The sequence below is a fragment of the Saprolegnia parasitica genome, assembly GCF_000151545.1.
Source record: "Saprolegnia parasitica CBS 223.65 unplaced genomic scaffold supercont2.55, whole genome shotgun sequence".
NCBI classification, from domain to species: domain Eukaryota; phylum Oomycota; class Saprolegniomycetes; order Saprolegniales; family Saprolegniaceae; genus Saprolegnia; species Saprolegnia parasitica.
In genome coordinates, this window is record NW_012156449.1 from 1 (window position 1) to 25327 (window position 25327).

At 58.4% G+C, this 25327-nt stretch overlaps 10 protein-coding genes across 10 annotated transcripts; 4 read left to right on the plus strand and 6 right to left on the minus strand.

Annotated features, from left to right (window-relative positions):
- Positions 1 to 8: 8 nt before the first annotated feature.
- On the minus strand, positions 9 to 3681 carry SPRG_10376 (hypothetical protein; the record flags this gene model as incomplete). The annotated part of the gene is made up of 8 exons (XM_012349508.1): positions 9 to 553; positions 600 to 678; positions 726 to 1498; positions 1700 to 2594; positions 2651 to 3037; positions 3083 to 3212; positions 3258 to 3490; positions 3534 to 3681. Coding segments are annotated over 8 exons (3190 nt in total), but the record flags the coding sequence as incomplete, so codon positions are not given.
- A 283-nt stretch (positions 3682 to 3964) lies between these two features.
- Positions 3965 to 4477, minus strand: SPRG_10377 (hypothetical protein; the record flags this gene model as incomplete). Its single annotated transcript, XM_012349509.1, has 2 exons — positions 3965 to 4421; positions 4470 to 4477. The coding sequence occupies 2 exons, from the start codon at positions 4475 to 4477 to the stop codon at positions 3995 to 3997; spliced, it is 435 nt and encodes a 144-aa protein (XP_012204899.1). The 3' UTR covers positions 3965 to 3994.
- Positions 4478 to 5896: 1419 nt separating this feature from the next.
- Positions 5897 to 6742, plus strand: SPRG_10378 (hypothetical protein; the record flags this gene model as incomplete). The annotated part of the gene is made up of 4 exons (XM_012349510.1): positions 5897 to 5934; positions 5987 to 6203; positions 6256 to 6421; positions 6477 to 6742. The coding sequence occupies 4 exons, from the start codon at positions 5897 to 5899 to the stop codon at positions 6740 to 6742; spliced, it is 687 nt and encodes a 228-aa protein (XP_012204900.1).
- SPRG_10379 (histone-binding protein RBBP4) lies at positions 6718 to 8220 on the minus strand. The gene is made up of 3 exons (XM_012349511.1): positions 7439 to 8220; positions 7037 to 7376; positions 6718 to 6970 (listed from the first exon to the last, which is right to left on the minus strand). The coding sequence occupies exons 1-3, from the start codon at positions 8212 to 8214 to the stop codon at positions 6791 to 6793; spliced, it is 1296 nt and encodes a 431-aa protein (XP_012204901.1). The 5' UTR covers positions 8215 to 8220; the 3' UTR covers positions 6718 to 6790.
- A 434-nt stretch (positions 8221 to 8654) lies between these two features.
- Positions 8655 to 9639, minus strand: SPRG_10380 (hypothetical protein; the record flags this gene model as incomplete). Its single annotated transcript, XM_012349512.1, has 7 exons — positions 9568 to 9639; positions 9453 to 9513; positions 9285 to 9409; positions 9193 to 9236; positions 9098 to 9142; positions 8819 to 9047; positions 8655 to 8771 (listed from the first exon to the last, which is right to left on the minus strand). The coding sequence occupies exons 1-7, from the start codon at positions 9601 to 9603 to the stop codon at positions 8655 to 8657; spliced, it is 657 nt and encodes a 218-aa protein (XP_012204902.1). The 5' UTR covers positions 9604 to 9639.
- Positions 9640 to 9778: 139 nt separating this feature from the next.
- SPRG_10381 (heat shock protein HslVU) lies at positions 9779 to 11430 on the plus strand. The gene is made up of 4 exons (XM_012349513.1): positions 9779 to 10785; positions 10829 to 10872; positions 10926 to 11047; positions 11114 to 11430. Exons 1-4 carry the CDS (start codon positions 9803 to 9805, stop codon positions 11399 to 11401), a joined length of 1437 nt encoding a protein of 478 aa, XP_012204903.1. The 5' UTR covers positions 9779 to 9802; the 3' UTR covers positions 11402 to 11430.
- Positions 11377 to 13139, minus strand: SPRG_10382 (hypothetical protein). The gene is made up of 6 exons (XM_012349514.1): positions 13031 to 13139; positions 12683 to 12980; positions 12260 to 12636; positions 12144 to 12214; positions 11849 to 12091; positions 11377 to 11775 (listed from the first exon to the last, which is right to left on the minus strand). The coding sequence occupies exons 1-6, from the start codon at positions 13035 to 13037 to the stop codon at positions 11410 to 11412; spliced, it is 1362 nt and encodes a 453-aa protein (XP_012204904.1). The 5' UTR covers positions 13038 to 13139; the 3' UTR covers positions 11377 to 11409.
- A 469-nt stretch (positions 13140 to 13608) lies between these two features.
- On the plus strand, positions 13609 to 17659 carry SPRG_10383 (hypothetical protein; the record flags this gene model as incomplete). Its single annotated transcript, XM_012349515.1, has 6 exons — positions 13609 to 13790; positions 13836 to 14276; positions 14300 to 15694; positions 15740 to 16215; positions 16274 to 16932; positions 16982 to 17659. Coding segments are annotated over 6 exons (3794 nt in total), but the record flags the coding sequence as incomplete, so codon positions are not given.
- A 316-nt stretch (positions 17660 to 17975) lies between these two features.
- SPRG_10384 (serine/threonine protein kinase) lies at positions 17976 to 21741 on the minus strand (the record flags this gene model as incomplete). The annotated part of the gene is made up of 6 exons (XM_012349516.1): positions 17976 to 18730; positions 18787 to 19003; positions 19056 to 19747; positions 19806 to 20010; positions 20061 to 20722; positions 20768 to 21741. 6 exons carry the CDS (start codon positions 21739 to 21741, stop codon positions 18184 to 18186), a joined length of 3297 nt encoding a protein of 1098 aa, XP_012204906.1. The 3' UTR covers positions 17976 to 18183.
- A 344-nt stretch (positions 21742 to 22085) lies between these two features.
- Positions 22086 to 25167, plus strand: SPRG_10385 (hypothetical protein; the record flags this gene model as incomplete). The annotated part of the gene is made up of 19 exons (XM_012349517.1): positions 22086 to 22325; positions 22372 to 22470; positions 22523 to 22630; positions 22676 to 22786; positions 22833 to 22941; positions 22988 to 23115; positions 23167 to 23284; positions 23328 to 23422; positions 23466 to 23508; positions 23553 to 23643; positions 23692 to 23845; positions 23891 to 23988; positions 24035 to 24129; positions 24176 to 24237; positions 24279 to 24366; positions 24411 to 24545; positions 24591 to 24719; positions 24768 to 24932; positions 24986 to 25167. 19 exons carry the CDS (start codon positions 22086 to 22088, stop codon positions 25165 to 25167), a joined length of 2250 nt encoding a protein of 749 aa, XP_012204907.1.
- Positions 25168 to 25327: the final 160 nt, after the last annotated feature.

Below are 25327 nucleotides of genomic sequence, written 5' to 3' on the forward strand. Positions count from 1 at the left end.
TTGCAAACGCGTCGTCGTGGCGGCCGAGTGCACGGCGATCGTTGCATCCAAGCAGCCGGCCGCGATGCGATCCCGGTGCACACTGAGGCAGAGCACAGGACTCTGCGTCTGGAGCAAAATCGCGTTCGGGTCATTCTCGTTCTCGTCGTTCGACTCGAGCGGCTGCGACGACTTGGACGACGACGCGAGCGTTGTGGTGGAAATACGCCGACGAATGACGCTGTCGAGCTCGTAGTTGGCGTCCGTCGAGGACGGCGCGAGTGCCCACGACGCATGGGCCGTCGATGACACGACGTTGTCACTCGAGAGCACGATCGCGCGGTGGAGGTTCTCGACCAGCTGCGACAACGTGTCTTGCACTTCTTTGCCGCGGTTGTACGTCGAGCACATGCCCGCGACGAAGAGCTGCACTTTTCCGAGCGCATTGTCCAAGTTGAGCATGTCGTAAACAAGCGATCCCATTTGCGAGAAGAACATGTCGTCCGAAATGTCGTTTGGTGCGTCGTTGTGGGGCTCGATGGTCTCCGACTTGAGCGCGGCCTCAATGTCGCGACTAGACCACATTGCATACTAGCAGAAAGACACGAGACCAGGAATACCTCAAGGCGTGGTGCCACATGTCCAAGGACCGACAAATCGGTTGCGTTTTGAGGGATTTTTGGAGGTACTCGCGCGGTGCTGTCCATTTCAGATGACACAAAACCCACGCACCGACGAGAACGTACCGCCAAAGCCTGGTGCGCGGGGTGTCGACCTCACACCATCGTCGACGAGCCGATAAAACTGCGCCGAGACTTGAAGGAGACCCCTGGCGTTGGTGTAATCTTCGTGGATCTCGCAATCTTGGAGGACTTGGGTGGCCAGCGTCACGAGGAGCTTGAACCCTGCGTCGCCGAGGCAGCTACCCGACCCGCGCGGGTTGTACACACCGGACGCTTGCTCGGACCGGTGGTGCGGCTGCATCAAAATAAGTACAAAGAGCTCACGCGCGTACGGCGCTTTGAACGACCGCTGGCACGTCCGGCACTCGTCGTCCGAGAGCAATTCGGACGAGAAGACGGACACGAGGCACTTGTGGATACTCTCCTGGACCTGCTCCTCTTCGGACGAGAGCTCGCGCGTCGGCGTCGGTGCGTGCGACGGTGGCGCACAATGCGAGAACGGGTCCATGATCTTTTCCCAGTTGGCCTCAAAAAGCGACCGGTCGATGTCGAGCGTGTCGGCAATCTTTTCGTACGTCCAGACGCCCGAACTGCTCCGTGGCGTGCCCAGCGCGGGCTTGAGCTTGAGCTGCTCGAGAATGCTCAAGTCGGAGGCTTGGATGCTGCTGGTGACGTCGCGTGTTGTCCACGTCTCGTTGTCGCGCGCCGGATACAGCGACACGTGGAGCAGCGGTGTCTCGTGCACCGGCGTCGGTGTCGACGCGGGTTCGTCGAGCCACGTGATTTCGTCCGTTTGGCTCAGCGTCAAATAAATAGCGTGGAACGCGTGGAGCCGGCTGCACTGTGGTTTTCTAAAAAGGACTCGAACGCCTACGCCGCCGCGTCATGGACGTGATCGCACACATGCCAAGACGGACCTGCGTGCTCAAAAGGCGCGTCACAAACGGTGTGCGCTCGGGCGATACCGTCGTCGTCGAAAATCGTCGCTTGTTGAACACTGGAAAGCTCGAGTCGACAAAAAGAGACAGTCCCGGTACCTACGCGCATACGTATCCTCAGCAATCACCACAACGCAATGTAGCACAAGAGACCCTTGGATCATCGAGGTAAGGTAGCACGCAAAGCTGAGGCGCACACGGTGCTCGAGGCTCGCATTCCACAGCGGCGCCGCCATCATGGGCTTGAGGCGGCGGTACAAGGCCTTTGTGAGCGTCGCTGGCAGCGGCGGCAAACTCGCTTCGTGGCTGATGGTGAGTGTGCCGCGGTCGACGTCGACGAGTACGAGGTTGTCGGGCCGCCCCGACTCGAAGAGCCCCGGAAGCCACGACGTCTGGACGCCGAGAATATAGGGCAGCGGCGCCTGGAGGTACTCGGAGAGGATGCGCGGCAGCATCGGGACGTACGGATGTTGCCACCGAAACGGGTACAAGAGCGCTTTGAGGCTTTCGGTGATGGGGCAGAGGAGCGACAAATGACTCGAATGCACAACGATACGGTACTCGCAGAGCGCGAGGACGACGAGCCGGATCGCTGTGTGGAGAGAAAACGCGCGAAAGAACGTCTCGAGCGAGTAGAGCGCGGGAGGCAGCGCGTACTTGAGGCCGTGCATGTCGGTGTGTCGGAGCGAGAACGCCACGGGTGCCCCCGGCACGATCGCAACGGCCACGTCCAAGAGCTCGGCGACAGGCAACGGAAGGCGCCGTGTGAGCTGGTCCACCACGTGGCCGCCGAGGCGAGCGATCGTCGGGTCCGGGTTTAAGTAGACACTCACGAGCTGGAGGAGCGACGTTTGCAGCGACGGAAGGAGCGGAAGGCGGCTCAAAAAGCAAATGCACGTCGGCTCCCACTGCCGCGCACCGCTTGACGTCGTTGGCACGCCCATCTTGATGTGGTGCACGATGACGCACACGCCGTAGCAGCGCGAGAGACCGTCTTGGCCGCCAATGAGCGCAAACGAGAAGACGGTGGCCGGTGGCTTCGTCGTCGACCAACCACCTCGTAGCCGCCGGGGAAGCAAAACCACTCGATCTTCGTCGGCAGCGGAAAGTCCTTGCGGTCGTCTTTCGGGTACCGCGAGAGCACGACGTGTTCGTCGTTGGCATCCGGCCCGACAAACAGCACGTAGTCGACGATGCCCGTGGGCAGCACGTGCTCTTGGGTCGGCTGGGGCGACTCGATAATAGGCGGGCTCTCTTCTGGCTCGGCAGCACTGCTCTTGGCGCGTTGACGGTCGTTGGCGGGCGAGTGCATCGCTGGCAGCGACGAGAGCGCCGGCGAAAACTTGAGCGCGACGCGGACCGCGGCCCGTGACCCAGAGAACGAGTACCACTGCTCGATCTCTTCGTGCTCCGGAAGGCGGGAGAGCGGGATGCACACTACAGAGGAAGGCTCAGGCGTCGCTGGTCGTGATAAGGTTGTACCTTTGCCAAAGCACGCGGGATGGTCGTCCCATACATCGACCGCGATCGACTTGTGTGGCGCGCTCTTGAGTCGGTTGACGCCGTAGAGCATAAGCACGTCGTCGGACGACGCCGACTCGACGGCAAAGTCCTGCAAGAAGAAGGGTCAGGCAAGGCCATGACGGTGCCAGCGTACTTCATGCCACGTGTCTTGCGCCGACAGGAGGCTGCTTGTCGTAAACTCGAGGACAGGGTCCACGCCGATCTGTAGCACGATGCACACGCAGGCTGTCGACGCGACGCGGGCCTCGACCGGCCGCTTCATGCCCAGCGACGCCCGGCGGATCGACTTCATGATGCCCGTCGTGTTGGCCGCCGGCTCGGAGGGCGCCTCGAACGACGGCAGGCCAAAGTCGGAGCCTTCAAGTACTAGGCACACGCAATAAGTGCACGCAAGTATGGCCTGGCATACCGCGGATCGTGAGGCGGCCATGGGCGCTAGACGTGGTGACGAGGGCCGACTGCTTGGGCAGCGTCGGCGACGTGAGCACGCGCGGAGTCTCGGCCTCGACGACCGGCAGGCTCGTCGACGTCGAGATGCGCAGACCCGTCTTCTCCATCTTCGTCGATGGCATCCACGGCGCCGACGACGTCCAACGTGACAGAGCAGGAATATTTTTTTCATCCACCCTGGGAACTCACCGACGGTATACATTTTTCGCAATATACAATAAATCCGACTCGGAAATCGTTTCAGCCGGGTTCGTTTCATCATGCAGCATGTTGCCGAGGAAGCGGCTTACCATCATCTCCGTCGAGGTCGACGGTCCATGCATGGTCGCTTGACTCCCGCGCCGAGGTCGACGATGCGGCAGCATGGAGGAAGAGGAGAGGCAAGACGCTGCGACAGGGACGGGTCGCGTCTATTACACGCTACGACATGCGCGAGTGGAGCTTGACGAGGCCCGTCTCGTCGACGTCGGTCGGGATGATCTGCTTCTTGTACGCATACTCATCCGACGCGATCGCCTTGGTTGCAAGCTCCATGGCGTCGGCGACGTAGATGAGCCCGTCGGGCCGGACCTCGACGGGATGCGTCCGCTGCTTGACGCCTTTGCTTTTGAGGACGGGGTCGCCCCGCATGTTGGCAGCATCGAGGCCCATGTAGAGACCTTCGCCGTTCTCGAGCGCGATCTTGTAGTTGTGCCATGGACACGAGATGGCGACCTTGCCGCCAATCTCTTCAATGTCGCCCGTGAGGAGCGGCCCGCCATGGTGGTAGCATGCTTGGTCGATGCAGTAGAGCACATGCGCATGGTGGACGAGGAGGACGGTCCGGCCGGTCGGGAGCACGATGCACCTCCGAGCGCCGTTCGGGACGTCAGTGGCCGCGCAGACTGCGTGGTACTCGGCCATGTGTGAGGTCGAACGCCAATTGGCAACTGATTGTATTTTAATACCGGTCGTTTGCCATTATACTCGATATTGGTATAAGATTGCACAAAGGGGAGAAAAATATCTTCGCGCCAAAATGTGCCCCGCATCGGAATATCCTACAGCGATAGAATGGTAGATATATGTCTTGGCTCGATTTGGCTTGATGCAACTTACGTTGACGTCGCACAAGACACAGCGCATCGTCGGTGGCGTGAGACGACGAGACCCCAGGACGCTGGTACATGGAGGTGACTCGTGTGTTCGAGCTACAAGTAGCAGTCTGTCTGCGGGAGACCAGTGCTCTCGATCGTGGAGCAGAAGGGCACAACGACCTCCAGTGGCATGGGATGCGCAAAGTACGCATTTTTGGCGGGAGCATGGCACGAAGGCGCCAGACGTCGGCCGCGAGCTTGTGGACGACAATTCCGTAGATCTCGCAAACGAGGGTCTGCTGGTTGGTTGCTTTTTTGCCCAGTTGACCATCGACACGACGAAGCTCCGCGACTGCGTAGTAGACAGCCACTGCAACGCAAGCGGTGAGTCGACGAGGTGTCGCCATCGAGAAGGTTCAGGTCATCTTTGTAGCGTATGATGCTCTTGACGTACGTGCGTCGGATGGCGTCGACGAAGCTTGGCATGTCTCTATCGAGGCTGCGCTCAAGCGCTCTGAGTGGGGGCTCCGACAAGTCGAATTCGATCTTTGGATTGCTGCAAAGAATGCGCAAGATGCCGCCAGAGGAGGCGTACCGCTCGGCAAAGTTATCAAGGTATTTTGGGTCGCTCTGAGCAAAGCGTTTGAGAGCCATCTTGGACAGACGACGAGGATGCGCTTGTCGCCTTCCCTGTTCTGGTACTAGGCAGAAGACGGCAGCAGGTCGCACGCCTGCAAGTAGTGTCTCTGACATCTTGCTGCATGTACGGGTCGGTGATAATGAAGCACTTTTGCCAGCGACTTCGTACTCGTGCTTTAAGTGTCATGAGCTCTGGAAGAGTTGTCTTTTCCGCATAACTGCAGACGACGTTGTTGGCACAAAAGAGAATGACAAAGTGGCTTCATTCTCTTGGCAGCTTACCACGACAATCGCATTCTCTACACTCGAGCTTTCAGCGCCGACTGATACACGCTCGTCGTTCGATTCTGCGGCTGCCACGTCACCAAGGACCCCGAGTTTGCACGAAAAGCTCGGCGCATTTGTCCGTTCCAAGTTAAGTTCAAGTGCGAGTGCGTCGCCGCCAGCAAAATACATTTGGTTGCTGTTGATATGTAGCCCGTCCTTCTTTGTCTGGGAACTAACGCGCTTTGAATTAGGCCGCTCCACGGGTGCGACTTGCTTGCCATGTCGAGCATCCCCAAGTACTACTTGCATACCCGCTTCGTTGTGGTTCTTCTCCCGGCATATGGACCCAAACGGCGCTCAAGGCCACGGCCGCAGCAAGTTCTACGCTCGCAGAGTCTTTTGAAGAGCGCTACGCTGTCTCGGGTGGCAGCGTCGGCCGCTTTCTCTCGGACCCCACGCAGCTCCGGGACAGCCTCGTGAACGAATTTGATCTTTTGTACTGGTTTCGGCAAACGCTCATTATCATCAAGGACACGGAGATGTACGAGCCGTATGTTTCTCTCAAGTACGCGCAGAACATCAACGATGCGTCGTTTGTGCTGCGGCATGTCTTGTCGACGGGATCGATCGACACCTTTGCGTCGCGCGTCGAGTGGGCTGCGTTGACACGGAACACGTCGCCTTATGCGACGCAGTTAGTTTGCTGCGCTCGTGATGAAGCTCGCGTTTGAACAAGTGCTCAAGCTGTCGATTCCGCAGGATGAGCCACAACAACTACTCGTCGACGCCAGCTGCGCAGTGGTGACGGGTCATGCGACCAATGCACCTGCCTCGCATACCTCCAACACGACCTGCCACCGGCGACGTACTGGCACCCGAGATGCGACAACTTTTTGCGGTCCACGGCATCTCTGTGCAAGACGGCTGGGTCAGCTACATCCAAACGACGGTGGAGCCCAACCATGTGATACCGTGGGGCGAGTTGGCTGTCGTGCACGCTGCCGTCAAGCGCAACCCGAAGCTCCAGATCCACAAGCACCGCCTCGTACTGGTCATGCCGGTCAAGCTGACGTGGGTCGGCCTGGAGTTCGCACCAGAGATTGACGACGTTGCCGTGTACACGGGTGTCGTTGCGCTATCGCGAGCCATCGACTATGGCAAGCCGGAAGCAACCGAGTACATGTAGATTTTCGTAACGAGGATGACGGAGCGTACTGTATGCCTTTGTGGATTACTACTCGAGCGCATCGTCGGCGACAGCTTCGTCTTCGTCGTCAGCCTCTTCGTTGTAGATGTTTTCGGCCATTTGCCAGATCTGCAGCACGTTGTCTTCGGCGACCGACGCGACGACCCACGGATCGTTGGGGTTCCACGAAAAATCCGAAATCTTGGCCGTGTGCCCGCCGTGGATAAACTAGATGGTGACGAGGTTGCATCATGAGCCGACGACATCCATGGAATCATGCAAGGTTCTCGGTACCAGGAGCTCTGGCGGGCCGTCCTCGGCGTCTTCGGGGCTCTGCTCCTCGCCAATCTTGCTGAGGTCCCACACGTGCATGCGGCGGTCCTGCGAGCACGACGCGAGGATCGTTTCGTTGTGGGGCGACCACTCGACTTGGAAGACGCCGTCGCTGTGGCCTGAGAACGTGTGCAGCTTGGAGCTGAGGTTGCGCATGTCCCAGAGGTTGACCGTCTTGTCCGACGACCCCGTCGCCAGTAAATATTCGCTAAACGGGCTAAACGAAACGCAGTTGACCTCGCTGTCGTGCGCATTGATGGACGTCATCGGCTTGTCGTAGCTCTTGAGGCGCATGTCCCAGCTACAAGAGAGGAGGATGCGTCATGTCGTCTCGTCCTGCGATCAAATCGTTGGCGTTCGTACATGAGCAGCTTCTTGTCGTCGCCGACCGACCCAAAGAGCTTTTGGTGGTGCATGTGCCACGCCACGTCCTCAATGATGTCCGTGTGGCCCGTGTACTTGTTGAGCGGCTGCACCGTCTTGCCGGCGTTCGCGAGGTCCCACTCGCACACGACGCCGTCGTCCGAGCCACTGATCAAGTGGTGGGCTTGGTGCGGGTCCCAGCACAGACCATATCCCTCCTTGGTATGGCCAAGGAGGCGGTAGTCGGGGTTGCAGCCCGTGCCCTCGGCCGGTGTCGACGGGTGCTTCGAGATATCAAAGACATACACCTCGGACGAGACCGTCTTGGTCGCGACAATAAGCTCGTTCGATGGCATGTAGCGCGCGCGGTTGACCTCGCCGTCGTGGTTGATCTTGATTTGGACCTCGACCTTGCCCGAGACGCCGCCGAAACCACCCAATTCCGCCGACTCGTCGTCGTAGTTGCGCGCATCGATCTCCGTGTCCTCGAGCGGCAAGCGCACCTCGGCCACCATGAGGTAGTTCTGCGCGCCGTCGCTCGTGTGCGTCCCGAGCAGCAGCTTGTGGCTCGAGTAGTCCTGGCCGCTGCTCGTGTGCGACGACGGCAGCCACTGCACCGAGAGCGATGGCCACTCGAGCGCATGGGTCATGACAAGGTCGTAGAGGAAAGGCGTGTTCTTCTTCCAGATCTTGTACTCCTCGGCGATCACGCGCTCCTGCGCCGAGGTCGACGCGTCCTCGGCGTCCGACGTCGGCGACTCGTTGCCCTTGGTCATTTTGGAAATAATTCGATTTAAAATCTTTTTGTCAATTAGTATGGCAGGGTCCGGGTAAATGCGGGCCCCAGCTTTCTCATGCATGTGATGGCTTGGTGGTCCCCTCGTACCTAATGAGTCACAAATCGAACTTAGTAGTGTACATATAATAAATGAGATATTAGGATATCCTGCGCATAAGTACGTTCCCGCCAAAACCACCAACGACTCCGTGGATGCCCAGCCCTCGTGCCACGATGGACCCATGACCATCAGCGACAGAGCTCCAGGAGGAACGAATCTGTGGGAATAGAAGGTCAACACAAGTTGCAAGGCAGCATGCAGCTCTCGATCAGAAGATGCCTGTGGCTGAGGTCGACGCAAGACGCAGCCGCACGCTAAAGCGTCCACGCAAGAAGTGCACAGCTGGATTCCGTAGGTGATGGAGGATGCTCGATTGCTTATCGAATCGCCTTCTTGCACGGACCGCACTTGAACGCACGACCGGCGCGCTCGTACTTGGCCAAGCAAGACTCGTGGACGCGGGTTGAGCACGACGCCGTCCGGCAGCGCACGCTCTATGGACGCAGCAGTAGGAGACGACCGATAGGATTGTTGTGGAAACCTGGAGCACATCGGACGAGCAGATCACGCATTGCTGGATGCCGAGCTCGCGGAGAAAGACGACGAGCTCGAGGAAGACGCGTGGCCCGAGCGTCGCTTGGTCGTTGTTGAACAAGCTCGGCGCAAACCACTTTTCCGTGTAGAGGCGCTGGAAGAGCGTCTTGACCTCTTGCAGGCTGTTACCTTCGCGCAAATTGCAAAAGTCGCGCGTATCGAGCTCGCCATCCTCGCTATGTATCCATGCATCATGACCAGAGAAACCAGGTGCAAGGAGGTGTACCTTTCCACGATGGCCTCGATGGCTTTGCGGAAGAGGACAATTTCCCTACATTAGTGCACGTTTGCCTAATGATTGTGCATCGAAGCCATGCTTACCAAGGCTTGAATGTGTTGCTGAGTTTGGTCAGATCGTCGTTGCTCTATGCAGACAGATGATCATGGCAAGCGAAGGACCTCGCTGGCCATACCGTGTTGATGATGCCGTAGTACATCTCGCCGTCGTCGTACATCGCGCGCTTGATGTCGAGCGAGTATGGCCGAATCAAGGTCGCAATGTGGCTCGTGAGATCGCCAAGCTGCTTCGTCGAGAAGTCTACCCCCATGGGTCAGCGCGGCCAGGCATACGTGGTGTGTACCTTGGCCGCAGATTTGATCGCAGAGCGTCTTGAGCTCGGACTCGGAGATGGAGCCATGCGCCTACCAAGTTCCGGCGAGGATGAGACCATCGACCAGGCTCCTGCATGGGCGTACCATGAAGACTTGGAGGATCTTCTGCTCGGTCGCCATGCTGCTGCTGCCGCTTCCTCCAAATTGGTTGACCGCGAAACTGGACTCGATCGATGACGATTGGCTGAAATCGTCAACATTCTACCCAATCCCATGGATGCGGCAATACCTGCTCCGATTGGCCAAAATACATGCGGTGATGGAGCCAATGAAACCTGTTGCAGGATCGACAGTTGTGATTTGTGGCAGAAGCATCGCGATGTTCATCCAGCGGACCCGCTTCCTCGGGCGCACCCATGCCCACCAAGGAACGAAGGCCTTTAGCTCGTTCATGCTTGTGGATCCGAAGGCGTCCAACCCTGACGCGTCCATGGAGCTAACGCCGGAGCAAGTTGTGTACCAGCTGGACCAGCACATCATCGGGCAGACTGACGCCAAGAAGGCCGTGGCGATCGCGTTGCGCAACCGCTGGCGCCGGCGCCAGCTCGACGGGCCAATGCGCTCGGAGATTTCGCCCATGAACATCCTCATGAGCGGCCCGACGGGCTCGGGCAAGACGGAGATTGCGCGCCGCTTGGCCAAGCTCACGCAGTCCCCGTTCGTCAAGGTCGAAGCGACCAAGTTCACCGAGGTTGGTGTCTACGGCTCGAACGCTGACTCAATGATCAAGGACCTCACGGACATTGCCATCGACATGGAGCGCGAGGCTGCCAAGAAGGCGAACGCGAGCGCGGCGCGTGCCCGTGCGATCGAGCGTGTCCTGGACCTCATTGCGCCTGCGCACTCGTCGTCGGACGCGCTGCGCCGCAAGCTCCGCGCTGACATTGCGTCGGGCGATGCCGATGACCGCCTCATCACGGTTGTGCTCAAGCCGATCGAGTCGACCCATCGCCGGCGCGGGTCGCCCGAGGACATGATGATGGAGCTACCGCCTGAGCTCCAGCAGATGATGAAGCAGCTCAGCGGCGTCCTCGGCGCGCGCGACGGGCAGCCCAAGAAGCAAGGCCAAACCATGACGGTCAAAGAAGCACTCCCGAAGCTCGAAGCTGAAGAGGCCGTGAGCGGCCTCAACGAAGACGACATTGTGCAACGCGCGATCGAGAATGTCCAGACGAACGGCATCGTCTTCCTCGACGAAGTCGACAAGCTTGCGCAGAACAACGACAACCGGAGCTTTCGCAAGGGCGAAGGCGTTCAGAAGGAGCTCCTCGCGCTCACCGAAGGCTGCGCCGTGCACACACGGTACGAATCTCCATCGCCCACTCGTCCAACTTGACGACGTTAGCCATGGCATTGTGCACACGGACCACATCCTCTTCATTGCCAGCGGTCGGCTCCTTCTGTCTTGCTGGCATCCGCATGCCACTCATATCGTGTTCTAGGCGCGTTCCACAATTGCAGTCCGTCCGACTTGATGCCCGAGCTCCAGGGCCGTCTTCCGATCCGCGTCAACCTCTCGCCGCTCACAGAAAAGGACTTTGTGCGCATCCTTACCGAGACGCAGGTGAACCTACAGCATCATCTATCATTTACTCCCGCCAGGAACCTTTCATCTTATGGGAGATTGTAGTACAACTTGCTCGACCAAGTGCGGGCGCTCATGGCGACCGAAGACGTTAGCGTCGTCTTTACCGACGATGCGATCGACGAAATCGCGTCCATCTCGGCGCAGGTCAACGTGCAAACCGACAACATTGGCGCGCGGCGCCTCGCGACGGTCGTCGCCAAGATCACGGAGCACGTGTCGTTCCACGCGCCGTCGCTCAAGGCTTCGACGGTCACCATCGACAAGGCGTACGTGCAAGAGCACCTCAAGGACATTTTGCAAAAGACCGACTTGACCAAGTACATTTTGTAACCAAAATGTTACTTTTTCACCCTTTTGCGGAGTTTCGCCGCGTCTTTCGTGCCCTTGCGCTTGGATGTCGCAGCCGATTTGGTCGTCGTCGGCTTGACATTGTTGTCTTCGTCGGACGACGAGTACAACGGCGGTGGCACCGACGCCGACGAGCCCGAGAGCGACCCCGCCTTGGCCTTGGCCGCCTTGTTGGCTCGCTTCGTCGGCTCCTTCTCACTCTTCTTGGGCGCGTCCTTGTCCTTGACTTTTTTGGGCCTCGGCGCGGCGGGCTCGGGGGCCGGCGATGACTCGGGCGATCGTTCGACGAGCTCGCCTTGCGGCGCCGAGCAGCTCGCGTGCAGCTCGTCCCAGCTGTTCATCCAGCACAGAAATGGCTACCAACACAGCGTTGTTTGAGTCCACGTCATCAGCAGCATCAAGTCGGCACGGGACTTTGAGGCGTGCTACCTGTGGGACTTTTCGCGGGTCCATGCCCGCGAGGAGTGGGCGCTTCTTGTGGCACACTTGGCACTGCACAAACTGCCGGCTACCGTCGTCGTCCTTGGCGTCGGTATACTTGAGGTCCTGCATGGCTTTTTCCATACGCTTGAGGCGCTGCGCAAACTGGTACACAAATTTGCGCTCCTTGAGCGACTTGAGGTCCGTGTCTTTGAGGGGCACGACCGTGGTCTCTTCGGCAGCCGAGCATTTCTATCGCAATTGCATCTCATTGACGACATCCTCGCAGCATTGGACGTCGTACGTTGAAGCGACGACTCCACTTGTTCATGCGGCAATACCAGATTGCAGGGAGCCCCGAAACGTCGACCGTGTCTACATGTAAACACATCACGAGCCGCGGCGGCGAGCGAGACATACCCGGCAGCTTGCGCCACTTTTGACACTTGTCACATTGGACCCAGTTCTCTTCTTTGGACGAGTGGCCCATGGCCAACTGCTGAACAGTCTCGGGTGCGGCGTCGACCTCGCTCTCGTCGGCTGTCTTGGTCTCTTCGTCGTCCTTGGTGGTTGTCGTCGGCGTCGGCGCGGTCTCGGGCTCAATGTAAATACCGACTTCAAACCCGAAATAGTCGAGGCTCTCATCGCTGTCCTTGAAGTGGGGCATGTTGGTTGGCCATAACGACGTAATGTACTTGAGCCGATCCGCTGGTGACGGCTTTGGCACGCGATGGGCTGTGGGCACGATGGCGTCAACCTCGTCCATCCACGAGTCGTCGCTGCGCAAGACGGCGGCCCTAGACAGAAACGTCGACCATTTGCTCGCACGGCCTCATCGCCTACTTCTTCGCGTCCATTTCAATATCGATGCAGTACTGCTCGACGAGAGCTTCGCGCAGGCGAAGGATCTCGCCGTCGCGGCTGCGCGGCAGCTCGCCATACTCCTTGATAAACTGCGTTCGCGTCAATGTCGTGTCGTGGTACTTGATGCACGCTGCAAAGTGCACGACAATGTCGGCCTCGTTCTCGGGCTTGCGCGTCGTCGTGTCAAACACATCGGGCAGCGGCTGCGTCGTCTTGTCCCATTGCAGGAGGTACGCGTCGATGCGCTCGGCGACGAGGGGCTCCTTGGACCAGCCGCCTACGAAGCCGAGAAGCGTCATGGGCCACGCCACGCATGCGTCGATCTACCTCGCATCTGCACGCGGGCGACGCCGTCGCGATCGCGCTTGCTCTACCACCGTCGTCGTCCATCGCGCCGACGCCAATATCTTGTAACAACCCTTTCCAAAGAAACACGAAAATGGAAATCCCCAGCACCGTCCGGACGCAAGCATCCGGATAAGGCCGCCGTCACGTATCCAGCAAATCTATTTTTAGACACGAATGTAGCCAGGCCAAGCACGAGATCGACCCCACATTGCACTTGCGTTATCCTGTTGATTCAACAAAGCGTCGCCAGATCTGAGCAGGACTTGTAGTGTTGGTAGCAGCGCTCGGGCCCAGAGTACTTTTGGCGCTCGGTCGAGCACGTGTTTCGAGCCACTTTTGGCCCCACTTTAAGTCATTCGAGCACTCGACACTACCTTTACTACAGCATAGATTCTGCGCGCTTTCCTGCAATCGAGCAAGGCAAATGATGATTGAGACGTCTTCGAGGATGAATCAGAGGTCGTCGTCGTGGATTGGAGTATGTCGCAGTGTCGAGCGGCTATCGGTTGCACTCTATTTTAGGTCTCCAATCACGCCGACTTGGAGTTCGGTTTTGGAAATGGTCAGCGCGGACGCCTTTGCTGGCTTCCTCAAGAAACTTCACGAGACGCACCAAGCCGGGCCCCCGATTGCCGTGCGTCTCGATGGGTTTACGTGGCAGAAGCCGTTGACCAAGACAGACCCCGAGTATATATTGCACGACATCTCGGCCACGTTCCGGCCTGGCACGATGACACTGGTTCGCGCACGCTCCAATGACTGCGATAAGCAACATGGCTTGTAGATTTTGGGTCCACCCGGTTGCGGCAAAACAGCGCTGCTCAAAACGATCGCGGGTGTGTACCATTACAAAGGTCCTCGCTCCAAAAGCCACCGACTGCACGGCGACGTGACGTACAACGGCAAGCCCCCCAACGCGTTGCCGATGAAGCACCTCGCAGCCTTTGTGGGCCAGAAAGACGACCATATTCCGACGCTGACGGTCCAAGAGACAATCGAATTCGCCCACACGTGCCGCGCGGCCGCCGGTGAAGACGGCGTGTGGACGGCCAACGCCATCATCGACGGGCTCGGCCTGCGCGGCTGTGCGCACACGCTTGTCGGCAACGACATGATCCGCGGCATCAGCGGTGGCCAGAAACGCCGCGTCACGATCGCCGAGATGCTCACGGGCAAAGAAAGCCTCGTGCTCCTCGACGAGTACTCGACGGGCCTCGACACGACCGTCACACTCGACTTGACGAAAAGCTACGCGACATGTGCTCGACGCTGCAGTACACATTTGTCTGTTCGCTGCTCCAGCCGCCCCCCGAGGTCTACGCGCTCTTTGACAATATCATTCTCCTCAACGCCGGCCACGTCGCCTATATGGGCCCACGCACGGCGGTCGCCGACTACTTTCGCTCGATCGGGTATGCCGCCCCCGCGCGCGTCGACGAAGCCGACTTTCTCCAAGAGGTCACCACCGACCTCGGCCAGAGCTACACGCTGCCGATCGAGAACGGCTGCTCGCCGCGGCTCGCCGCGCTGCCGTCGACGCCCAGTGAGTTCCAAGCTGCGTTTGCGGCGTCCGCTTACTACGGTGCGCGCCACGGCCCCAACGCCGAGGTGCCATCCACCGCGATTTGTGGCAAGGCGCGTCCGCCAGCGTGGCGCACGTTTGGAATGGTGTTCGCACGCCAATGGAAGCTCGTGCTCCGGGACAAGCGCTTCAACCGCGTCCGCGTCGGCCAAAACACGGTGTTTGGGCTCATCATCGGATCTCTTTTCTGGCAGGTGGGCTTTGGGCCGTCGACCGTGCCGGCCAAAGTCGGTCTCGTCTTTCTAACGATCCTCTTTACGTCCGTCACGACGATCTCCAACATCGCCTACACGATTGAAGTGCGCAACATCTTTCACAAGCAAGCGTACTTTGGCTTTTACCCGCCGTTGGCGTACGCGTTCTCCGAGTCGGTGATCGAAGTCGCGGCCGCGATGATTCAGGTTTTTCTGTTTACGATCACGTCGTACTGGATGTGCGGCTTTGCGGATCCGGACGGGTCCGGCGCGGCGTACGGTTTCTACTACGTGGTCGTCTTTCTCAACTCGGTGTGCATGTGTCAAGTGTTCAAGAGCGTGGCGTCCATGGCGCCAACGCCGACGGCCGGCGTCTCGGGCGCGTCCGGCCTCATTTTCCTCGAAATCGTCTTTTCCGGGTTTGCGATTCTGTACGACGTCATGCCCAAGGGCCTCTCGTGGATCTACTGGATCAATCCCGGCGCCTGGACCTTCCGCGCGCTCCTCATCAACGAGTATGGGTCGTCCGAGCCCGCATACGAGGCGCTCCAGCCAGCGTTCAAGCTTCGCCTTGGTGACTACTACTTGACGCTCTACGGTGTCTCGCTCGACCGAAGCTACCGCCTCAACGGTGTCATTTACCTGATCGGGTTCTATGCTGCCATGGTGCTGCTCGCGACAGCAGGGTATACCTATGTGCGCCCGCGTGTTGTGCGTGCGACCAAGCACCAATCGCGTCTGCAATATCAATTCAACAAGAAATCCCAGGCCACGTTTCGCGCGTCCGTCAAAGACGTCGTCAACAAGCACCCGGTCGAGTTTACCCCCACGTCGCTCTCGTTTCGAGACCTCTTTTACACCGTCCAGGTTCATCTGCGTGAATTGCAACCTTTGCGTAACCTCTGTCTTTAGATCCACCACAAGAAGGGCAAGGGCAAAAGCGCTGTCTCGGACACAGTCGTGCTTCTCCAAGGCATCCATGGCCACTGCCGGCCGTATACGCTCACGGCACTCATGGGCTCGAGCGGCGCTGGGAAAAGCACGCTCTTGGATGTGCTCGCGGGCCGAAAGAACACGGGGGTTATCAAAGGCAACCTGTACGTGAACGGCCAGCCGCTTACCAAGGCCGACCAAAAGCGGTTTGGCTACGTCGAGCAGACAGACATTCACTGCATGAAGACGACGCTCGACGAAGCCTTTCATTTCAGCGCACTCCTTCGGCTGCCCGAGAGCGCGCAGAGCAACGCCAACAACATTGTCGACTCGACGATCCATCTCTTAGAGCTCGTGACCGAGTCCAAGAAGATGCTTTCGGAGCTCTCGAGCGAGCAAATGAAGCGACTCACCATCGGCGTCGAACTGGTCGCGAACCCGTCGGTGCTCTTCTTGTACGAACGCCATTTGATTCACTTCTTATCATTTTTCCTATTTTTAAACCATGGATAGAGACGAACCGACGAGTGGGCTCGATGTGCACGCTGCCCACGTTGTCATGGTCGCCGTCAAACGCATTGCTGCGGCCGGCCGGACGGTGATTTGCACGATCCACCAGCCGAGTTTGTCGCTCTTCGAGTTGTTTGACGAGCTCATTCTACTGCAAGCGGGCGGGCGCACTGTCTACTGCGGCCCGATTGGGCTCGAAAGCGCCGAGCTCCTTCGGCACTTCGAGTCGATTCCAAACGTCCGCGCGTGCGGCTTGACTGAGAACCCCGCAACGTACATGCTTGACGCGCTCGCGGGCAATCCGTCGATCGACTTTCACGAAATTTACACCAAGTCGGAGATGCAAGCGCGCAACCTCCAAGCCATCACTACGGTCACGTCGCACAATGCACCGGCCTCGCACGCGCTTATCACCAAGTCCACCGAGCGCCCGTCGTCGGCGTTCGCGCATCAATTCCGCCTCCTCCTGCTGCGCACGGGGCGTAAGTATTGGCGCACCAAGGACTATAGTATTGGTCGCCTCGTGGTTGGCATCTTTGTCGCGTGCTTGCTCGGAATCCTCTGCTCGGTGCCTGAGCTCCAGTACTCGACCCAAGTGCAGTCGCAGCTCGGGATTTGCTTTATATACCCCATGTTCATGGGCATCATTTCTATCAACACGGGTAGACGACATGTCGCACTTGATACGTTGATACATGAACGGCGATGTAGGGCTGGCGGTCGTCGACGCCGAGCGCATGGTCTACTTTCGAGAGACCTCCTCGGGCATGTACGCGACGAGCCCGTACTCGATCGTGTTTGGCCTCGTCGAAATTCCGCTCGTGATGCTCAATGCTGTCATTCACGTCGTCATTTTCTACTACGCAGTCGGACTCAACACGGTCAACGCCGAGGCCTTTCCGTGGTTCCTCCTCTTCTTCTTCCTCTACACCTTGTACGCTACGTACCTCGGCCAGTGGCTCGTCGTGACGCTGCCGGACTTGCGCACGGCCACGATCCTCTCGGGGGCGCTGAGCTCGATTTTTTCGATTTTCAGCGGCTTTTTCATCCATTACGACAGCATTCCGACCGGGTGGCGCTTCCTCTACTGGATCTCGCCGCTGCATTACGTGCTCGAGGGCGTCTTTGGCACGCAGTTTCTATTGAACAACAGCACGGTGCTCATCGGGTCGCCGTCCAAAGTGCTCTCGCCGCACCCCGTCGCGGTCAAAGACTTTGTCACCGACATGTTTGGGACCTCGATCAAGTACGAGAACCGCGTCTACGATGCGCTCGCGCTCGTCGTCTGGATCATAGCGCTTCGCATTGGCAACGTCGTCTCGCAAAAGTACCTCTCGAGTGTGTCGCGCTAATCCATACTATCAATGCCAGCGATGTATTTTATTGCAATTGTCCGACTCATTGGACGTCAGATTCGGTATGCAACATGACATCCACCATGTCATTACAGCGCGCATGTACTCCGTCGAGGGTGTGCTGGCTGGAGGCTGCGTCTGCGACACGTTTGACGCACCCTCTCCAGTAAGCGAGCGTTGAAGGCGCAGAAACAAGAAGACGTTTTGTGGTTGATGGACGACGATGTACATATACCCGCTCTCGGAAACGAGACGGGACCATGTCTTTGAAGTGGAACGCGGGACTTGAGAGTATAACCAGGTGCGAACCTCTGCTATCACGTACGATGGTGGTCGGACTGTGACGGAGCACAAGGCCAAGGATGACACGTCAGCCGCTTATGAAGAGGTGAATAGCACAGCAGAGGCATATCGATGTTGGACAATCCCACTATGTAATGACCCTCAACGGACGTCGATGATCGTATTCGGTGAGAGCTAGTTTGAGGGAGGTTTCGACCTTGGTCGCGGTTGGTCGCTCTTCTGCGTTCGGATGCCAGCACTGCGCCGCGAGTTGGCTCATCCACTTGGGAACCGACGGGTCCATTGTCGGCCGTACGCCACTTTTGATGCCATTCTCCACCTTGTACATGTCTGTGACACATGTATCAGGGTACGGCTCGACAAGCATCGCGATCTCCGAGAGAATGATGCCAAACGAGTAAATGTCGGCTTTCTTGGCGTGGACCGCACGGCCGGCAAGGATCTCGGGTGCCATCCACTTCCATGTCCCGACGTTGTAGACTTCGTTGTAGCCCGTAGCGTCGGCCGTGCGCACCGACTCGCCAAAGTCGACGATCCGGATCTCATTCTCGGGTGTGAGCATGATGTTGGACGACTTGAGGTCCAAGTGCTCGATGCCGGCCTTGTGGAGCTTTGCGATCGCGTGGATGATCTTGAGCGCCATCTTGCAGCGTTCGTCCACGGAAACGTCGCTTGCTGTTTGATGTACCAGAGTTCCTTGGAGAGGTCGTTGCCGGGTACGAGCTCCATAAGGTAGGCCGAGGAATCGGCATCGAGGTTCGCAATGAACCGCGGCACGTACTCTGCCTTCTCTTTTGTTAGCCTACGAAGACACCCTCACGTCACATCTTTTTCAACTCAACAATGGTTGTCGTCTACCTCGCCAGTAGCTCCATTTCGCGCCTGAATTTGTTCACCATTCGGATCTTCCTAAACGTCGGGAAAGGTCCTCTCCCATCCTCGAGTCGGAGTGTCTTGAGCGCGCACTTTACGCCCTTGTAGTAACACAAGCTGACGACACCAAGCCCACCCGCGCCCAACGGGGCGTTGTCTGGGTCGAGTTCGAGCGCGGCGTTCACAGTAGGCAATGATGGTGCTACAAAAACACACACTTGAGGACTTTGCAGTCGAGAGACCAAAGCGCGTACCGGCACATGTCGGTGCGTGGTGCGTTGGAAGCTCAGGCGCTGACGTGACCGTGCACTCGACGACGAGCTCGCGCAAGCTCGCGACGACGTCGTCCATGCTCGGGCGCTCGGACGGCGTGAACGACACGCAGCGCTTGGCGAGCGCCTTGAGCGCAGGCGGACATGCCTCCGGCATCTCGATCTTCGCCAAGCCTAAGGGCACGCGCTCTCGGATCGCAACGGCCGTCAGCGTCGAGCTCGCGTACAGCCGCTCGCGGGCGTAGAGTTGGGCAATTAGTGCGCCGAACGCGTAGACGTCCGACGCTTTCGAGAAGGTTCCCGCTCCAAGGACTTCGGGCGCAGCGAACGGTAGCATGGCCGGCGACACAATGGGCAGCGGCGTGCTTGTATCGTGTATGTGACGGGCGGCACCAAACTGACCGAGTTGGAGCTGTCCGTGGCTGCCCACCAAGTAGTTTTCCGGTCGTAGGTCGCAATGGATCCAGTCCCGGCCGTGGACGTCGCCAAGCCCTTGCGCAGCGCCGAGCAAGAGGAGCCGGCGATCGGCGTCCGTGAGAACGCGATTGAACGACGCATCGCGCAAGAGCTGCCAGAGATTGTCGTCTTCGCTCGAGTGTTCAAAGACCACGGCTGGCCGGCACGAAGCAAAGTACGCGACACCCCACATGTTGATGACAAACGGCGACTGAACACTAGTGCGCATGCATGAGGAACGCCGTCGACACATTACATGGCGTCGCCAAGGTGTACCGGGCAAGAAGACTCACTTCCCGTAGCAGTGGCGCATAGATATCAGGAGGACGCACGTTCGCCTCCAGGTCGGGCCGCTTGATCAACACCTTTTGCGACATGTACGTGCCTTTGATGGTCACCGTTCCGGTGGTGCCGTCCGAATGACTGACGCTCTGCTCCGCCAGCCGTGTCGTGTCGAGCTCGATCAAGTTGATGTCGCCGTCTACAACATGATGCCATTCAAGCATCGAGTACAAAAGCGCTGCAACGAACCCATCGCAAGGTCGAGCGGGGCGTGCACCAGCAGATGGTCGAGGCGTTCGAGCGTGGCTTGCAACGTCGGGCGCTCGGCGGGCGAGTGGCGTAAGCAAGCAGCGATCAGCAGCACGAGCCCTGTCGGGCAGTCGCCGCGCGCGCCACGCGTGATCAGAAGCGTTTGCAGCGCCAGCTCCCTGTCTTCGTCGCGGTGCGGCTCGTGGCTGGTCGCGATCTCGTACAAGAGCGTCCCAAACACAAACACGTCGGTGGTCCACGTGAGACCGACGCCGCCGGGATGCAGCTCGGGCGGGTACCAGCTAAAGACGCCGTCTGCGCCTTTGCGCCGACCACCGACATTCATAAACTGGGGCGTCTCCAAGTCTGGCTTGAGAAACACGTTGTGCGAGGTGACGTCGACGTGCCGAATGCCACGCGCGATACAGTCGAGGAGGCCGACGAGGATCGCACGGGCGACTTTAATCTTGCGCTTCCACAGGTGCGGGTCGTCGTGCAGCCATTGGTTGGCGATCACATCATGGAGAGACCGCGAGCCGTCACAGTCCACCACGAGGCACGGGACAGTCTCTTGGACTTGGCTCAAAGCAGCGCTGGCGATCTTGTCGCTGTTGACACTACCGTGGCCAAGCACCCGCGGCGTGCAGACGTCCGACTGAGCCCTAGTATAAAAACGTGTGAGAGGAGCTGTAGTACATGGACTCGACCAAAGAACGCGGGCAAGGTGCTGTGTAAACGCGACATCGGCCGCGTAGTTCATGCGATGGATAATGACGTCCTTCCCGTTGTACACGCCTCGCCGAAGCAAGACGCTGCCATCCGTGCCCTCGACTTCTGCCGTGCACGAGAGCAATGTCGAGTCCAGAGCCGGCACATCGTACATCGTCCAGAGCTCCGAAAGCGTCGCAGGCGTTGGTGACATGGATGCATCGACCGTCGTTGCGACAATGGGCGTCTTGGCTAATACCGGCGTGTCTTCTGGGGCTGACTCGAGCGCTTTCGCCACCGACAGCCGCACTCCGTGGTGGTCGTTGACGTAGACAACGCCGTGGTGCGCGTTGTGGCGCTCAAGCTCGTGGATGACGTCGCTAATGCTGGTGTACTTGGAAGCGTCGTTGGCAAGACCGAGGAGCCACGCCGGAGGTGCCGGCATGGCAAACGAGCAGCCCTTTTGGAGCTCCGTCGCACGCGTCAAAAGCTCTCCCAGCACGTCCAGTAGCGCCAGTACGTCAGCTCTCAAGCTCGCGTCCTTCGCGTGTGACTCATGGCTGCCGAGACCACAGAGCTTGATGCTCCCATGCGATGTGACGAGGACGCACTGGGAAGACAGTTGGGTGTGGGCAATACCATGGGCGTGGAGGTGGGCGATCGCCATTGCAAGCCGCCATGTTATGTGCGCGACCGCGTCCGAGGCGAGGGACGACGGATGAATGAGGCTCCGAAGGTAGACGCGGAGGTTCTTGGAGGCTGCGAGGAACGGCAGCACGAGCGTCTTGCACTCAGGGGTCTCGACGATGCCGATGGGCGTAATGAAGAAGCTGCTGTCCGACAAGAGGACCTCGGCTTCTTCAGCAACGCGGTCGTGGCTCTTGAGAAAGACAAGCTTGTTGTCAAGGTAGGTTTCGCCACCGTCTTCCTCGATGGTAGACGCATCCAGCAGCACAGGTTGGCTGGCGGTCATCTCGTAAATGACGCGACAAGGACGGTGCCAGCTTGTTTTGTGCCGAGTGATAGGGATGGGCCCTTCCGGATAGTTTATGCGGATCACGAAGCATGTAGTTTCGTATGTGATGTGCTGGGTACACCGGGGTACAGAAGGTTCATGGGCTGCGGCGGACAGGAAAGCGCCAACGACGGACAAAACTTTAGTACACAGGTGCATTGTCGACCCTTCTTGATGAATGAGGTGTGCAAAAGTGCAATCCTAGGTAGCTGACGTGCAGACTGGTCGCAATGAATACGAGTCGCTGGTGCTGCCACGTATGCCAAGTTGCGTGTGCTTAGATTCAAGTGAAAGGTCGCCGGATGCCAGAGAAGGCGCTGAACAAGGACCTTGCCATCAAGGCCTTCTGGACGCTCGTGATCAAGCAAGATGTACCTGGCGTCGACGCGATCGTGACTCAGTACCCCCATTTCCTTCCGCCGGACCTTCGGTACCCACCGATGCTGCACTGTACCGGGCTCCACGTCGCCGTGCAAAAGAACAACGAGCCCCTCGCGGCCCTCTTCCTGCGACTTGGCGTTCACATCAATGCCCAGAACAAGGTGTTCTACACCGCAAACGAGCCCAATAATCAAGCATTTTGATTAGGCGGGTGCGACGCCGCTGCACCTCGCGTGTCGATTGGGCTTTGCGAGCATGGTCCGCTATCTCCTCCGGCATGGGGCCGACTACGCCGTCCTCGACGCTGTACCACTCGCGCATCGTGAGAAAAAGGGATATCTCAACGAGTGCGTTGTAGCAAATGCACTCGCCGTTCGAGGTCGCGACGTGGTCCGTCCTGCAAGACGCCCTTCTCTCGCCTCTCCAGACCCAAGCCGCGGCTCTTTTGGCCAGCGAGGCCTGCGCAGTACGACATGCCTTCTTCTCGCGTACTTTTCACAAACCGAAGTAGCGCGAAGACGCTGCGCGACTTCAGAGCGAGATTAGTCGCACCACCACAGCGCTGGAAGGACTGTACATGGAGTGGGACGACATTCAGAGCCAGGGCCTTGAAGAATTGGCCGTGCGGCATCTCAAACAAAAGAGCTTGTTGACCAAAAGAAGCGTAGGCGTACCGAGCGCAGTCGGATATCGAAGATGCGCTGCGCCTCGAATTGATTGAGCTGCGGCGAACCTTGCAACACTGCGACGCCGACCGAGCAACAAAGACCGAGCAGGGTTCCGCAGCCTGACACGACAGCGTCACGTGATGCAATACCATTAGGAGCTGAACAGCATGCACAACTCGAAGACGTGCTGGGGCGGTACCGCATTGCCCTCGACTGCGCAGCGAGCGCCGCGATCGAGCTCCAGCACCAGCAAGATGTGCTTGCGACTGCGTACAGCGTCAAGGTCCATTTGGTCGTTCAGCTTTGTTAGTTGAGATGCACTTTGTCGTAGTAGAGTGCAAAGTGGGCCATCTACTCGGACAAGCTCGGCGTTGTCGATGCTATGGCCAACGCCCCGAACGACATTGACGTGCAGCTCTGGGGCGCGAATCTTCTCTCCCACCTCGCCCATGGTTCGCGCAGAGAGGCCGCACAAGGTTTTACGAACATAACTAGATCCACAGACGCCGCACGAGCTCCTCGTCAAGCAAAATATGCTGCGCACCGTGCGCGACACCATGGAGCGGTTTCCCTTCCACGCCAAGATACAGGTTGCTGCCTTCATCGTGCTACTTGACATTCAGACGTTCCTAGGAGCATGCGATGGAAGCCATAGGCGCGCTCTGTGATGCACTCCGTAGGCAGCATTGTATAGTTCGAATGTCTCGACCATGCATGTAGCGACTGCGTGCGAGCTCTGCATGCAAGAACGCTTCATTGAAAACATCCAAGCCGCCCAGCGCCAGTTCACACCCGACGACGCCTTTGCCAGGTCCATTCAGTGGAGCCTACACCCGCGGCGACATAGCTCATGGTATAGTCATTGCGTCTACGCTCTGCGGGCGCTCTTCATGCCCCGAACGCCATCGCCGCACCCTGTGTCTCAAGTGCACCTCAAGTTCATGTGCAAGTTTTGTGCCGACGACAATGCCTTTGTCGTCGACTTGCTCGCCAAGTGCCGGAGCTCCAAGCTCGTACATACATTCATGGACTGGTGTCAAGAGCTTATAGCTTTGTAGGTGCTCTACCACGACGCTCTGCCCGACCTGGCGGGTCTCCTATTTGTCCTTGCAAAATACAATGCCAGACAGGTCTTTTTGGAGCGCGACGCACTGGGGTAAGACGTCGTGCCAACGACCGATATCGCATAACATCCCACGTAGGCTTCGCACCGTCCTGGATATCCTCGTGCATGTCTCTGTCGACGAGGAAACCGTGCGCAACCTCTTGGGCATTGCATCGCTCTTGTCGCTTGCAGGTCGACGCAATACGCGCGCATACGGGGCATAAACAGTCCATGGTAGATGTGCGATGTCCCGAAGAAGACACGCTTCCGCCGTGCTACATTTCATTTGGATTGCCCAAGGTCTTCTTGTTGTGTACGCTGTTTTTGTGACAGTATGGTAGGTGATTCCGCTCCTTCAAAAGTACGCTGGGAACCCAGACGTTGTCATGTGGGGCATTCGCTTCCTTCGCAACCTCGCCGAGCGCAATGGTAGCCTTTTCACGTCTCTTTTTAGATGTTGATGGGTTTTCTAGTCGTCGCCAAGGACCAAGTGAGTCGCAGCGGCATTGAACACATCCTCACCGACCTCATTGCCGCGTGCGCGTCGACGTCGATGCGCATCTCGATTTTGCAGCTCATCCACGTGGCATTTGTGACCAACTACGACCGTACTGTCCCTCGTTCCATAGTGACGTCTGATGTCAAGTATGTAGGACTGAACCAAGTCGAAGAGCTATCGAGCATGGTGCTGGACGGTGTCCGGGACTGCTTCTTGACACACCAAAACAGCGTCACGCTCCAGGAGTGGGCCCTGAAAAGCCTCGTCGTCGCGTGCAAGCATCGTGCGCCGTAGACATCAAAAGAAGTCGACTCAACGCAACTGGTTGTAGCGTCGAACCTTACGTACCTCATGGCGTCCCGTGACGACCTCGAGGCGTGCCTCATGGACATCTTGACACCACTCGCGCGTCAAGCGCCCGATGCATTCGACGCGCGGCGCTTCAACGCGCTTATGCTCTGGGGTCTCCGCTTCCTACTCGTCTACTATGAATATGGTTCGATGCTTGCATCGCAAAAGGTGGCACGTGGACAATACACTGTCTTGTAGAGGGCAGCGTGGGCACCTCGCTGCACGACCTCGCAAACTCGCACGACGCGTGCAGCGTCCTTTTCGCGGTCGACAGCTTCTGTGACAAGCACCGCGAGCCCACGACAGCAACGATCGCGAACCTCGTCACCGTGCTTCGGAAAGTCGTGCAGTGCACGTGCCGTCAACGATCTGTCCAGTAGTGCGGCCACGTCATCATCTTGAATAAAGTATGTCGTAGTGAAGGTAGTGACGCTTCGGGGCTTTTTGTCCTTGTGGCTTGAAGAAATCTCGCGACCACGATTTCGATCGAGTATGAGCTCGTTGCATTTACATCGCTGTGTGATTATGAAGAGACGACAT

Excerpts from the sequence above, each read along its gene's own strand:
- SPRG_10382 (XM_012349514.1), bottom strand. Across the intron at positions 12,637-12,682 it reads ATTGAAATGGACGCGAAGAA|GGCCGCCGTCTTGCGCAGCG; the intron begins GTAGGCGATGAG and ends GTTTCTGTCTAG. Across the intron at positions 12,215-12,259 it reads AAAGTGGCGCAAGCTGCCGG|ACACGGTCGACGTTTCGGGG; the intron begins GTATGTCTCGCT and ends GTTTACATGTAG.
- SPRG_10379 (XM_012349511.1), bottom strand. The coding sequence starts at position 8,214 with ATGACCAAGGGCAACGAGTCGCCGACGTCGGACGCCGAGGACGCGTCG. Across the intron at positions 7,377-7,438 it reads GACGACAAGAAGCTGCTCAT|CTGGGACATGCGCCTCAAGA; the intron begins GTACGAACGCCA and ends CCTCTCTTGTAG. Across the intron at positions 6,971-7,036 it reads ACGGCCCGCCAGAGCTCCTG|TTTATCCACGGCGGGCACAC; the intron begins GTACCGAGAACC and ends GTCACCATCTAG.
- SPRG_10381 (XM_012349513.1), top strand. The coding sequence starts at position 9,803 with ATGTTCATCCAGCGGACCCGCTTCCTCGGGCGCACCCATGCCCACCAA. Across the intron at positions 10,786-10,828 it reads GGCTGCGCCGTGCACACACG|CCATGGCATTGTGCACACGG; the intron begins GTACGAATCTCC and ends TGACGACGTTAG. Across the intron at positions 10,873-10,925 it reads CATCCTCTTCATTGCCAGCG|GCGCGTTCCACAATTGCAGT; the intron begins GTCGGCTCCTTC and ends ATCGTGTTCTAG.